Below are 15590 nucleotides of genomic sequence, written 5' to 3'. Positions count from 1 at the left end.
GAGGTTCCTCAAAAAACTATCCATAGAACTCCCTTATGACCCAGCAATAGCATTGCTGGGGATTTACCCGAAGGATACAGAAATGCTGATGCATAGGAGCACATGTACCCCAATGTTCATAGCAGCACTGTCAACAATAGCCAAAACGTGGAAAGAGCCTAAATGTCCATCACCTGATGAGTGATCAAGAAGATGTGGTATATATACACGATGGAGTATTACATGGCAATGAGAAAGAATGACATATGGCCTTTTGTAGGAAAGTGGATGGACCTTGAGGGTGTCATGCTCAGCGAAATAAGTCAGGCAGAGAAGGACAGAATCCATATGTTTGCACTCATAGGTCTAACTGGAAAATAGGAGAAACCTAATTGAGGACCAGGGGGAGCGGAAGAGGGAAAGAGAGTTGGGGAGAGAGAGGGATGCAGAACTTGAGAGACTATTGAATGCTGAGAATGAACTGAGGGTTGAAGGGGAAGGGGGAGGGGGGAAAGAGGTGGTGGTGATGGAGGAGGGCACTTATGGGGAAGAGCACTGGGTGTTGTATGGAAAACAATTTGACAATAAAATATTATGGAAAAAAAAGAAAAATTTAAGAGGAGATAAAATTTTATTTACAGTTATGATTACATAATTGGAAAATTTTAAAGGTTTAGATAATATAAATGGTAACAGAATTTAAGTACAGTAGTAGGATATAAAATCAAAATACAAAATCTAATCGCTTTCACATATACCTTTAACAATAAAATATAATGTAGAAAAGAAGATTCTAGTCAAGATAGTAATTAACAGAGTAAACTAACAATATATACCTAACCTTTATGAAGGAAAACTCTGAAATACTCATGAAGCATTTGGCATTAGATTTTCTAACGAAATGACACGCCAAATCACAAGATGGAGATTACTCTGCACAAGGTGAGACTGGCCTACCAGCGGTATGTTCCTGCTGAGACGTGGAGCAGGTATGGATCACAATGGCTGACAACAGGTAAGTACTATCTGCAGATTTTCTCAGGCCTGATAGCAACTACTCCTGTCTGCCTCCACAGCAGGCAATGGACCTGGGGGTAGGGCACTGAAATGGCCCTGTTACAAAACAAGAGCTTTTAGCCTAAAATGAATCTCCTCAGCCAGACCTGAATGTAGAGGGAGCAAAATACAGAATGACAACATATATCTCTATATAGCGAATGTCAGGGCGCCTGGGTGGCTCAGTGGGTTAAGCGTTCCTCTTAGGCTCAGGTCATGATCTTGCAGTGCGTGAGTTTGAGCCCCGCATCAGGCTCTGTGCTGACAGCGCCTGGAGCCTGCTTCAGATTTTGTGTCTCCCCCCTCTCTCTGTCCATCCCATGCTCATGTTCTGTCTCTGTCTCACAATAATAAATAAAATGTTAAAAAAATTTTTTTAAATGTTGAGGATCTTTTTAAAAGAAGACATCAAAGATAGCTTAAAATAGCACAGAGGTGGAAGCTAAACCAGGGGAATATCATTCTTCCTATAGTCCAACACATTCATGTTTCTTCCTGATATGAAGGTAGATATACACAGGGAAAAAGCAGAGAATGAAATTCTATGATCTAAGGATCTATCTTCTAGAGAGAGTAATTCATATGAAACTGTGATTGCTGATAAAACATATATATATTATTAGAATGTAAAGCGTATTCTTTTTATATTCTTTTACTTTCCCAAAAAGCTTTTTTCAGATCATTCCTAAAGTAGCCTTCTATCCTACACCATTTTCTATTCCCTTACTCTGCTTACTTTATTTCATAGTACTCTCTTGTTACCTGATGTTATCTATTTTTTATTATTTTTTAAAAGTTTATTTATTTATATTGAGAGAGCCTGCATGTGTGTTTATGTGGGGGAGGGGCAGAGAGAATCCCAGGCAGGCTCTGTGCGGGCAGATGTGGGACTCAAACCCATGAACTGTGAGATCACAACCTGAGCTGAAATCAAGAGTCAGACACAACTGACTGAGCCACCCTGGGGCCCTCCAGAATTGCATTTCCTATTTATTTATAGTTACTCTGTTTCTCTTATTACAAGGTAAATTCCATGGGGACAGGGGACTCTACTGGCTTTGTTTACCACTATATTGATTGTGGTATATATTGTCTAGCACAGTGTCCAGCTCAGAGGTGGGTAGATAAGTCAGTCAGTCAGTCTACCTATCTACTATTTATAAATGTAAAAGAAGAAAGGAGCTGAATCAAAATATAGATAGAATGGTTGTCAATAGGGACAAAGAGAGCAAGCACCTCTCCACCCATGCCCCCTTTCAAAGAGGAGGAAAATTTGAAAGAACAGCAGCAACAATAACAAAAGAGTGGTAAATGGATAAAGAAATAGTTCTATTCATATCCCCAGCTAAGACCTTAACTTGCTCCTCAGGTCTTAGACCTCTTCCTTTCAGGCTCTAGACCTTTATTTTTTAATTTTTTTAAGACTATTTTTAAGTAATCTCTACACCCAACATGGGGCTCAAACTTACAACCCTGAGATCAAGAGTCATATGCTCTACTGCCGGCACCCCAGGCCTTGGACCTTTAACAGGACGGTCTAAACCACAGAAGTAGAGTGTGCCTCTTCCCAAACTAGTGGCACGGTTTCCTCTGCTGATGGCTTCCCCCTGCTCAGCTGGGGCTCACTTACCTGCATATTGTCCCCTTCTTTTCCTCACAACTTTCCAGGGCTCCTTCCCTTGCTCCAACAAAGAAATCACATCTGGCTTAGAAATGAAGCATCCTGATTAGAAGAAATGAAATGTAAGGTGATATGGAAATAAAAAATAAATTCAAAATTATTTTGATTCAATCTTGGCTAAATTCTTAATAAATTATAGGTCAGATGGTAATTGATAAAGGCTTTAGAACAAAGAAGGGCGAGATAGCTAAAAAACATTCATATTAAGAATGTGTAATAAATTGATTAATTTACATTCATATAAGTAATCCTTCTCGAGGTAAGTGGTTAACAACACAGACTGCCTGAGTTCAAATCCTGTCTCTGCCACATCCTAGTTTTAAGAATGGTAATTGTACCCTTCATATGCAATTGTTGTGACAGTTAGTTTAACATATATCTATATCTAAACATTGCCTAGAATATGTACTAAGCACTATATACACTTAACAATGCAAGTTTGAATTGCAACAGTCCACATATATGTGGATATTTTTTTTGGTAAATACATACTGTAAATATATTTTCTTTATGATTTTGACATGTTTTTCTCTAGCTTTATTGTAAGAATACAGTATGAAATACATATAACATACAAAATATGTGTTAATCAATGGTTTATGTTATCAGTAAAACTTCTGGTCAATAGTAGGCATTAGCAGTTAAGTTTTTGGAGAGTCAAAAGTTATATGTAGATTTTCAACTGCATAGGGGGTTGGCATCCCTAACCCCTGGGTTGTTCAGGGGTCGAATGTATTTTATTAGCTATTATTTATTGTCATTGTTATTTTACTGAGGGGAAAACAAGAAGCTTCCAGAAGCATTTATTGTTATTTCTTATGATATTAATACAATGTTACATGAAAAGTTCTTAGATTTTTAATTTTTAGGCAGGTGAAAATAGGTAAAAGTGAATATACTTATTAACAAAAGGAATGAGTTCTCTTGAATTGTAAATAAATCCTGTTGATCCAACTTAACACCACAAACAGTATCTGTTCTTCTGGTGAGTAAAAGCCAAGATACATGGTCTAGCTATTTTCCTTACAGGTATACCAACAAAACACCTATAGCAATTCTGAGTTCACATACAATGTGACACCTGATTTCCTTTTTTTTTTTAAAAAAAGCTTATTTATTTTGAAAGGGAGACAGCACACATGCATAAGCTGGGGGGGGGATGGGCAGGGGAGAGAAAAGGTGGGGAGAGAGAGAGAGAGAGAGAGAGAGAGAGAGAGAATCCCAAGCAGGCTCCGTGCTGACAGCATGGGGCTTGAACTCACGAACCATGATATCATGATCTGAGCAGAAATCAAGAGTAAGACACTTAAATGACTCAGCCACCCAGGTACCCTGGAAACCTGATTTCTTTGACACTAGTAAGCCTATATTCAAATCTGCCCCTTTTTCATCAATAAGGAAGGCCTAAAGGCCACTTAAAAATGAGGAAGATGGCACATTAAAAAAAAGAAAAAAGAATGAGGACGATGAATATGCCTAACAGAGGTGTTCACTTCCAAACAAATAAAGCTCAAACCATTTACCTCAGTTCTGAGAACAGGGGTCAGATATTTAGATAGCTGCTTGAAAGATATTCCTGAAATTTCCAGAGAATAAAGCAGAAATTACAGAAAACACATCTAAAGGTGGCTGAGTCACTTAAGTGGCCAACTTTGGCTCAGGTCATGATCTTGCGGTCCATGGGTTCCAGCCCTGTGTCAGGCTCTGTGCTGCCAGCGTGAGCCCGGAGCCTGCTTTGGATTCTGTGTCTCCCTCTTTCTCTGCTCCTCCCCCATTCATGCTTTGTCTCTTTCTGTCTCTCAAAAATAAATAAAAATTAAAAAAAAAGTTTAAATTGTTAACGTGGATGACCTTACCCAATGAGACCAAGTTGGTGTAATTCTCCAGCATTACATCTCTGTACAAGTCCCTCTGTTCTAAGTCCAGGCATTCCCACTCCTCCTGAGAGAAGACTATGGACACATCACTGAACATCAATGATCCCTGCAATGACAAACCATATAATACAACTGAAATTAAAGAAAATTTGTTTTAAGATGGAAGAGATACTGCAGGAAATGGACCACATGGCAAACATAAAGGCTTGGGCCGGAAGCCTTTATATACTGAGTTAGGAAATGAGTGTGCCTGAAGCAGCATGCCTATGTGCTCTTGAAGAATCCTGTTGCTACAGGCGCAGCCTCTTGAATACTCTGGCGTATCTTGATCATCCAAACATGTCTGAGAAAGAAAAAAAATCAGTTTTCCAATTAAATGAAATACTGTATATAAGCCTTGTGCCTGCTACATGTCTCTTTCATAAAGTCTCAAGAAATGTAGTTCTTCCACCCTTTCCCCTTAAAGAACAGATTTTTTAAAAAGTTTCCTTACAATAGTTCTATGTTAGAAAAGGATCTGAATACAGTTAAAGAATTTCTTCCAAGTTCATCACTGAATCAGATATCATAAGCATTTTTCCATTTATGACAGATTCTTCAATGAACTTTTAAAAAAATTGTATAATAGTCTATGTGAGGGATATATCAGACTTAATCATTCTTCGGTTTTGGTCTATACAAAATATTTAAGGTTCTCCTCAGCTGTGAAGGTCTACAAACTATGTATCCACATGATTTTCCTACTTAACATTTTCCATCCCTTACTGTACGCACTCCTTGTTCCTGACTTAGAGGATATGAATGTAGATTCTGGATACTGGTGATCCAGAACCACAAAGATGTCATTCTAGACCAGCATATCCTGTTCAACTACAAATGGAACCATGATCCTAGAATACAACTGTTAGGCATTCCTAGAGAAGGTCCTTGATCTCTCTGTACGCAAGACCCAAATACATCTCTACCCGTCCTAAAAGACTCACAAAACAAGTGATCTCACTGTATGTTGAGGCTGAGGCCAACCAACAGCAAATCTTACTTACATACTTGGAAAATTCAAATCCAGAAATGTTTAGTTTCCCTATGAGTAGTCAAACAGGCCTATCCTCTTCCATCAATTCACAAGAGATGGTCAAACATCTCCCTCAAGTTATTTCATTTCTGCCCCACTGCAGCTCTTAGTAAAGACTGAGCACATATAAGAGATACTGAATGATTTTTTTCAATGAATACATGAATAGTGACTGGAAAAGAGGACTCATAGGGCAGGTGTTGTGCTAAACAGCCTCAACCCTCACTGGATTTGGAGGACTGGGAGAAGATTCCTAGATGGGACTCTGATAGGTAGGAAGTTTCAGGATAAAGAGATGTTCACAGGACATTAACATGACAGTATTTCCAGGAGAAAGTAACAGTAACTTACATGGGCCATGGTTTAGAAATTCAAGAATTGGTCAGTCTTCCTTGGAGTTTACTTGCCTGGAGAATTCAGGGGCCAGAGCTAGGAGGAAGAAAAGGAGGCCATGAGATGAGATAGGGCTCAGAACTCACAAAATGGCTGGAATCAATGTTCTTTCTCCTCCCTTGAGCTTCATAAACACACACATACACTGAGGGAGATTTGAGGGAGTCTGGACAAATCTAATCCTTCCTTGAAAATTCCAGGGCTGATAAAGGGCCACACCATCTAAACAAGAATATCTTTCAAAGCCTTGCAGGCTTGCTTGGATTCATCAAATACAATGAAATTCCTAAGTACCAACCCTGGCAGTCATACACCACTACGAAACTGGCAACCCTGCCTGTGAAATAACTTACAGAATCTTCTGGTCTTATCACTCTTTTCTATCAGAATCAACCGCACTGCTTTCCTGCATGCCTTCCTTTACCATTTTCTTTCTTACAACCTAGACTGAAAAGGTGTGAATACATGCTCTCAACAGGTAGACAATATATAACTATTTATCAAAGATTTCTATAGGATGGGTATTTTATATACATTAAGTGGATCCTCAAGATTGCTACGTAGTATTATAATGATATCTATGCAATAGACCAGAATATTTACAATAAAAGTAAAGCAACTTATAGAAATTCAGTTAAGTAGCAAAGCTGAATTTGGATTCCTTGTTTTTTTAACCAAAGTCAGCTCTCAATCAACTCTAGTTCTTGTCTCTGAAACACAGAATCTCTTGTTCCAATGGGAGAAATATGATGATGCAGCACTCATTAAAAAATAGGAATAACAGGTTGCGTGGGTGGCTCAGTTGTGTAAGAGTCCAGCTCAGGTTTTGGCTCAGGTCATGATCTCACAGTTTCGTGAGTTCCAGCCCCAAGTCAGGTTCTGTGCTGGCAGTGCAGAGCCTGCTTGGGATTCCTTCTCTTTCCTTCCCTCTGCCTCTCCCCTGCTCACATTTTTCCTCTCTCTCTGTCTCTCCCTCAAAATAAATAAATCAACTTAAAAAAATAGGAATAATGTGAAACCGCCAAGGGGCATTAAATCTCACTTTAAGAGTATTGATGCCCCTATGAGTAAATTTGTAAGGAAATAAACAGTCTAACCTGCAGATTGTGTAAATTTAAACATTATGTCCAAGCAGCGTTTAAACCATGCAACTCTTCTGACTCAGAAATTCTACTCTGGTGATTAAAGAGAATAACTGCGTATATACACAAGATATAAGAGTGTACTGACAGACATTATTCATAGTGGAAAAAAGCTGGAAAGAATCTAAAAATCCTTCAGTAGGAAACAGATTAAATAAATTATAAAGCACCCACAGAGTGAAAAAGCTTGTCACTTAAAAACTGCTAATACAGATCTTTAATTGGAAAGACAAATATGTTTACTATGTGCTGCTGAGTGAAGAATGCAGGTAACAGTTGTGAGTACTGTGATCCTCTTACAGCAGGGCAAAAAAGATACATATTTGTGCATGTGAGTGGTAATCACTAAATTTAAGCTTTTAAAAATGTATAAGGACATACAAAATATTCAAGATGTGTAGTCTTCAACCAAACAAAATAAAATGGACATTATGAATACATTAGGAAAGTATAATTAAGCATCTGGCTCTTGATTTGGGGTCAGGTCATGATCCAAGGATCGTGGTATCAATCCTGAGTTCGTGCTGAGCACGGAGCCTGCTTAAGATTCTCTTTCTTTCCCTTGCCCACCCCCCCTCCCCGCTTGTGTTTACTCTCTCTCCCTAAAATTAAAAAAAAATCTGCAAAGATTGCTCATTTCCCCATTGTCATCTTAATTTTCTTCTTTTTGCTTATATTTACTTCATTTATATGGTGATATATACTCTGGAAAAATATTTTTGAAATTTTGTAAACAGGACGCTTTTCTTAAAATAGGTGTGAAAGAGACTCACTTCTGAAGCAGTCATCTTTTGAACTTGGAGGAAAAAAGCTACTGTATATTTTTCTTCTAGCTCCCAATAGCTGACCCGGCTCTATGATTTCTGTTTGTTCATGTATGTTGGAGTTTTGCCTAGAAAAGGATGGTTAAATAACATCCAACTAATACTTGGTTTCTCTGCTGCTTCCTCTCTTAACTTCTGTACTACTGCATTTATCTTGCTTCTGAACCAGTCATCTTAGCCATGATGCCCTCCAAAGAGCCGCTGAATCTTTTGCCCTGTTGGTCTCACTTTGTATCAACATCATGAGAATAAAAACCATAAGGCATAAAACTTCTTACATACAATCCATTTACCTACACAGAAATCCTCTGGATTCGGTATTTTTTGGTTACAACCAGACAATGCTTGCTATAATCAGATAATGTCTCTTCTTCCCAGGAATTCCCAAGCTGTGTTTTCTGACTTGTCTTCAGTGACCTTTATCACACTTAGTCTAATTCCTATAGAGTTTTATCTGTGTTTTAGATAATAACTTAAGAATCAACCCTATCATTTTAGTCACTCTTCCCCCCCCCACCCCACCCCAGAATACTAGCATAGGATCAGGCATATTATGAGTGCTTAATAAAATGTCTGATAATTCAACCTAGAAATTCCATTTCTAGGAGTTTATCCTTGGAAAATTTTTATAAAAGCACACAAAGAGATATATGCAAGGAAGTTCATCAAGGAATATTTTCTAACCAGAAGTCAGAATACCTAACAGTAAGGCAACCAGCTAAGTAAATTAGGTTCCATAATATGATGGCATATTAAGCAATTATTAATAATAATGGTACTGGTACATATTAATTCATTAGAAAAATATCCATGATAAACTTCCAATTACAGCAGGTAGACTCAATAGAATATCCACAATGGTGGGAAGTGACCGACTCTCACATATGAAGAACACAGGCTTTGTTGTCAAGATCCAGGATATGAATCTAAGGTTTGGCAGTTATCAATTGGGAGACTTCAAACATGTTAGTTTTCAGTACCACTGTTTCCTCTTAGATAAACTGGAGAATAGTAACAGTATCTACCAAATAAGGTTGTTGTGAAGGTTAAGTAATATAATACATATAAAGCACTTAAAATATGTTATTACAGGCAATGAATAAAATGAAAACCAATACATGTATCTTTAAGAAAAACATTTTAATTCTTTAATTCATTAAATTCTTTATTTCATTAAATTATCTTTAGTAATTTAAAAAAAATTTTAAATTATATTTATTTATTTTTGAGACAGTGAGCATGAGCAAAGAAGGGGCAGAGAAAAAGGGAGACAAAGAATCCTAAGCAGGCTCCTCACTGTGAGTGCAGAGCCCAATGCGGGGCTTGAACCCATGAACCATGAGATCATGACCTGAGCTGAAATCCACTGTTAGATGCTTAACCAACTGAGCCACCCAGGCTCCCCTTTAATAATTTTAATACTAGGATGCCCTTTCTCTTTCTCTTATAGTGAGACTTTCAGGACTCCTCTTTCTTACAACATTATTAAATTTTAGAACTGTTTGAGAATGTAATTCTTAATAAATAATATTAGCAAAAAAGATTCATAAAAATCAGGATGTAGAACAAGGCCCCTTTTGCTCTCTATCCCTAGAAGCTCCAAAGAAACACCATTTAGCATTGTAAAACTCAAGAAATTTGATTTGATAAGGTATCATACTGAACACAATAATACATTAAAAACATTTGAGCAAGTTCTTCTGTATAACATGCCTATTTATCATTACTACCACTTTCCTCTATTACTATAAATATCTACTAAGGAGCAACCTTGAACCACTTAATAAAAATCTCAGTTCTGAAAAGATATCTTACTTACTTGATATTTGTTGCTCTGGTAAATGTTTCCACAATCCTATGGTGTTATGTCTTGAAAAATATTTCAAATTAGAGGGGAACCATTGTACTCTCCTTTGCTCTGTACAAACAGTAATATAATAAATCTTGTGACTGCACTGGATTTCTTTCCAAAGTGTTGGAGAGTCTTTATCTCCTTAAATAATCAATTTTTGTGATCCTATTTTATAAAATACACATATGTACACAAGTGCACAGGAAATATATTTGGAAAAACAAATATCAAAGTAGTGATATTCATTAACACTATATGATGGAAAAGGAGCCATTTAAACATTCTTCTTTATAAGTTCCTTAGGTCTGTATTTTTTTTTCTTGTTTACAATAAACCTGCATTAATTCTATCATCAGAAACAAAAATTAAACTATTTTCAAACAGATAAGATAAAAAAGAGTTTAGGAGAGGGAGTACCTTTTAATTGTTAGAGAAAGGAGTGTATACACCTGTGAAATGAGTGAGTTCCTCAAATAAAAAAATCAGTATGGCAGAAATAAGTAACATTCATCAGTTGTTTTTACTGTTCTTCACCAAAACCACGTGCTGCCTTCACCTTCTTTTGTCACTGAACACAACACAAGCAGCAGTCTTAAATTTAGTCAGAATACACCGAAGCAGACAGTAGAGTATTTGGCGCACAATTGAGGCTTTCCCTCTGCCTTTCTCCACTGCACAACTAATTACAGTTTCACATTAGATATAATCCTTGCAAAATGTCGTACAAATCCCTAGTTTACTAAAAGGAATTCATACATAATTAAAATTTTCCTGAGTCATCTTGTTCAAAACTATGAATATTGCTTAAAATTTATCATTTAAGGGGCGCCTGGGTGGCTAGTCAGTTGAGCATTCAACTCTTGACTTCAGGTCAGATCACGATCTCATGGCTCAGAAGTTTGAGCCCCATGTCGGGCCCCACTGCTTGGGATTCTCTCTCTCCACTCTCTCTCTCTCTCTTTCAAAAATAAATAAATTTAAAAAATTTTATCATTTAATTTTTTTCCATCTCATGATTCACATGTTTAATGACAAAATTGCATCATGTGGATGGAGTGTGATTTGTATAACAATTTCCTATTGTTAGACACTAATTTTATTATCTCAAAGTACATTCTCAGATATTATAGTCTTTGATTCTAGGCCAGTGGATCTAAATCCTTTTAGGATCAGAGGGAGGAGCCGAGACGGCAGAGAGGAAGGGAGGTCTGTAAACTTCATCCAACCCATCAATGGAACTGAGAAGGACATTACTCTCATCTGCAAGAGTGGAAGGAGTAAATACAGACTCCAGAAAGAAGACAACCTCAAAGATGCCTGAGGAGGGCGCCTGGGTGGCTCAGTGGGTTAAGGCTCCAACTTCGGCTCAGGTCAGATCTCACGTTCGTGGGTTCGAGCACCCGCGTCAGGCTCTGTGCAGACAGCTAGCTCAGAGCCTGGAGCCTGCTTCCAGTTCTGTGTCTCCTTCTCTCTCTGCCCCTCCCCCTCTCATGCTCTGTCTCTCTCTGTATCAAAAATAAATAAAACATTAAAAAAAAAAAGATGCCTGAGGAGTTGGCAGCAGTGACAGGGGCGTGCCCTTCGGCTAAGGCTGTGGAAACACACACCTCATTTCCGGCAGCGCCCCGTGCCTCAGGCAATGGCAGCAAGAATCCTGGCCTGCGCCAAGAGAGACTGCTCCCTCCCCCTACACCATCCCGGCTGGGAGTTGTCAGCCGCAGCAGCGAGGGTTCACACTTGGTCTGTGGCTGCAGGACCTTGCACTTTACTTCTTGCAGCACACTGCGCCTCAGGCAGCAGCAGTGCAAATCCTGGCCAGTGCCAAGAGAAACTGCTCCCTCCTCCTATGAAATCCTGGCTGGGAGTTGGTGGCATCATCTTGGGGGTGTGCACTTCGCCTCCTGCAACGCACCTTGCCTTCAGCAGCGGTGGCGCAAATCCCGGCGGGTGCCAAGAAAAACTGCTCCCTCCCCCTAAAAGATCCTGGCTAAAGCCAGCTGCCAAAGCAAGTACGTCTCATCTGTGGGAGCATAAAAGTGCATATACTAGGACTTTGAAGTGAGGTGGGCCTGGAAAATACAGCTTGGCTCAGCTGCAGCACAAGGAGATCAGACTCATAAAAGTGGCCTGCAGCACTTAGTTCCAGAGGAGGTTGGGGCACTGCCATTCATCTCTCCACAACCACCACCGAGAGCAGCCCCCGAGACTTATGTACACCAAACCATGCCTATCCACGAGGGGGAGCTGCTGCTTTTTTTGTACTTATTTTTTATTATTATTACTACCTTTTTTACCTTTTTAAATTTTCACTCTTTATTTTCTTTTTCCTTTCTCCCTCTTTTTTTTTCCTCTCTTGCCATCTAGATATATTCTCCCTTATCTCATCCTTATCTCTCCCCTCAACTGGTGACACACTTTTAAACTGTCCACTGTCCTTTGTTGTCTCTGCCACCCTTTATTTTTTATTCTCTTCTTTTCTTCTATTTCCTCTAACTTTTCTTCCTTTCCCCTTTTTAATTTCTTTGTTTGATTTGACTGTGCGTTTGCGTGCTTCTGTTCCCAGAGTGTTTGTCTATCTGTTTTCATTTCAGGGCTACCCCAAGAAACAAGCCAAAGTAGGCATGACAGAGAGTCTCAAATATCACTGAGCAGGGAAATAAAATAATCAAAGGCACAACAAAAGAAACAGAGACACCATTAAAAGAACATTTCCTGAAACAATAGGCCCTGGACAGTCAATAAGCCTCCTTTAGCAGAGCAATACAAACAGGTGCACAGTGCACAACGAGCTTTTTAAAACTGACAAGAGACAGAAAACTAGCCAAAATGACAAAACGAAAGAACTCTCCCCTAAAGAAACTCCAGGAAGAAGTCAGAGCCACAGAACTGCTCAAAACAGATCTAAACAACATAACTGAACAAGAATTTAAAATAATTGACATAAAATTAATTGCTGGGTTTGAAAAAAGCATCAGAGAAGCTACTGATACAATGACTAGGGACTTTCAAAATAGGTGTGACGAGTTAAAAAAGGCTATAAATGATGTGATTAATAAAATGGAGGTGGCCACTTCAGGATTGAAGAGACAGACAGAAGAATAAGTGATTTAGAAGACACAGTTATAGCAAAAGAGGAAGCTGGAAAAAAAAAGAGACAAATTGATCCAGGAGAAGGAAAGGAGAATTCGAGACCTGAGTGATACAATCAAATGGAACAACATCCGTATCATAGGAATTGCTGAAGAGGAAGAAAGACAGAGAGGTCCTGAAGGGGTACTAGACCAAATTATAACTGAGAATTTCCCAAATCTGGGAAAAGAAATAGACATTCAAATTCAAGAGGCACAAAGAACCCCCTTAAGACGTAATTTGAAGTGGCTTTCAGCACAACATATCATAGTGAAACTGGCAAAATATAAAGATAAAGGGAGAATTCTGAAAACAGCTAGGAATAAAAGGGCCCTCACATACAAAGGGAAACTTATCAGAGAAGTTACAGACCTGTCTAATGAAACTTGGCAGGCCAGGAATGAATGGCAGGAAATCTTCAATGTGATGAACAGGAAAAACATGAAGCCAAGAATCCTTTATCCAGTAAGCCTGTCATTCAAAATAGAAGGAGAGACAAAGGTGTTCCCAAATAAACAAAAATTGAGAGACTCATGACCACCAAACCAGCCCTGCAAGAAATCCTAAGAGGGACTTTATGAAGGAAATGTTGTAAGAATACAAGGTGCAGGAGACACCACTACAAACATGAATTCTACGGAGAACACAATGAGTCTAAACCCACATTTTTCAATAATAACACAGAATGTAAATGGACTGAGTGTTCCAGCAAAATGACACAGAGTAGCAGAATGGATAAAAAAAAAAAAAACCAAAATCCATCTATTTGCTGTCTACAAGAGACTCATTTTTGACCTGAAGACACCTACAGGTTGAAAGTAAAGGGATGGAGAAATATCTATCATGCGACTGGAAGCCAAAAGAAAGCTGGAGTAGCCATACTTATATCAGACAAACTGGACTTTAAAGTAAAGGTAGTAGCACAAGATGAAGAAGGACATTATAGAATAATTATAGGGTCTCTCGATCAGGAAGAGCTAACAATTATAAACATCTATGTGTCAAATAGAGGAGCACCCAAATACATAAAAACAACTAATCACACACAGAAACAACTTATTGGAAAGAATGTGATAATTGCAGGGGACTTTAATACTCCACTGACAGCAATGGATATCAACCAGACAGAAAATCACTAAAGAAACAATGAACCTGAACAACACAATGGAACAGATGGAATTGACAGATATACTTAGAACTCTGCATCCTGAAGATAGAAAATTCACCTTCTTTTTCAAGTGCACATGGCACATTCTCCAAGATAGATCACGTACTGGGGCATAAAGCAGTCCTCCATAAATATGAACGAATTGAGATCATACCATGCACACTTTTTTTTTTAAATTTTTTAAAATGTTTTATTTATTTTTGATAAAGAGACAGACAGAGCATGAGAGGGGGAGAGGCAGAGAGAGAAGGAGACAGAACCGGAAGCAGGCTTCAGGCTCTGAGCTAGCTGTCAGCACAGAGCCTGACGCGGGGCTCGAACCCACGAACGTGAGATCTGACCTGAGCTGAAGCCGGAGAACTAACCAACTGAGCCACCCAGGCGCCCCCCATGCACACTTTCTGATCACAATGCTATGAAACTTGAAATTAACCACAGGAAAAAGTCTCAGAAACCTCCAAAAATGTGGACGCTAAAAACCACCCTACTAAAGAATGATTGGGCTAATCAGGCAATTAGAGAAGAAATTAAAAACTATATGGAAACAAATGAAAACAAAAACATAACAATCCAAAATCTCTGGGACGCAGCAAAGGCAGTCCTAAGAGGAAAGTATATTGCAATCCAGGCCTATTTCAACAAACTAGAAAAAGCACAAATTCAAACTCTAACAGAGCACTGGAACTATAAAGGGAGCAGCAAGAGCACCCCAAACCCAGTAGAAGAAAAGAAATGATAAAGATCAGGGCAGAAACAAACAATATAGAATCCAAGTAACAGTTGAGCAGATCAAAGAAACCACGAGTTGGTTCTTTGAAAAAATAAACAAAATTGATAAACCTCTAGCCACGCTCCTTAGAAAGAAGAGAGAGCACCTAGGTGGACAAAATTATGAATGAAAGTGGATCTATTACAACCAATCCCTTAGAAAGACAAGCAATCATCAGAGATTACTATGAAAAATTACATGCCAACAAACTGGACAACACAGAAGAAATGGACAAATACCTAAATGCACAGGCACAGCCAAAATTCAAACGGGAAGAGACAGAAAGCATGAGTAGACCAATAACCAGTGAAAAAATTGAATCCGTTATCAACAATCTCCCAATGAATAAGAGCCCAGGACCAGATGGATTTCCAGAGGAATTCTACCAGACATTTAAAGCAAGCTAATACACATTCTTCTCAAACTATTCCAAAAAAATAGAAATAGAAGGAATATATATACAATGGAGTATTACATGGCAATGAGAAAGAATGAAATCTGGCCATTTGTATGAAAGTGGATGGACCTCGAGGGTGTCATGCTAAGCAAAATAAGTTAGGCGGAGAAGGACAGATACCATATTTTGCACTCATAGGTCTAATAGGAGAACAGGAGAAACCTAATGAAGGACCAGGGGGAGGGGAGGAG

At 38.6% G+C, this 15590-nt stretch overlaps 1 protein-coding gene across 1 annotated transcript in view; it reads right to left on the bottom strand.

The window, feature by feature from the left end:
- The window catches only part of LOC115279772, a 72712-nt gene that overhangs the window by 9408 nt on the left and 47714 nt on the right, over positions 1 to 15590 (bottom strand). Inside the window, exons 8-12 of the mRNA XM_029924278.1 lie at positions 11789 to 11873; positions 11484 to 11658; positions 4844 to 4936; positions 4573 to 4699; positions 2666 to 2758 (exon numbers count right to left, since the gene is read on the bottom strand). Coding sequence (XP_029780138.1) covers positions 2666 to 2758; positions 4573 to 4699; positions 4844 to 4936; positions 11484 to 11658; positions 11789 to 11873 — 573 coding nt within the window. The remainder of the gene's footprint in view (positions 1 to 2665; positions 2759 to 4572; positions 4700 to 4843; positions 4937 to 11483; positions 11659 to 11788; positions 11874 to 15590) is intronic.

This window comes from Suricata suricatta, chromosome 16 (assembly GCF_006229205.1).
Source record: "Suricata suricatta isolate VVHF042 chromosome 16, meerkat_22Aug2017_6uvM2_HiC, whole genome shotgun sequence".
Taxonomy (NCBI): domain Eukaryota; kingdom Metazoa; phylum Chordata; class Mammalia; order Carnivora; family Herpestidae; genus Suricata; species Suricata suricatta.
This window is presented reverse-complemented; position numbering and strand designations above follow the sequence as displayed.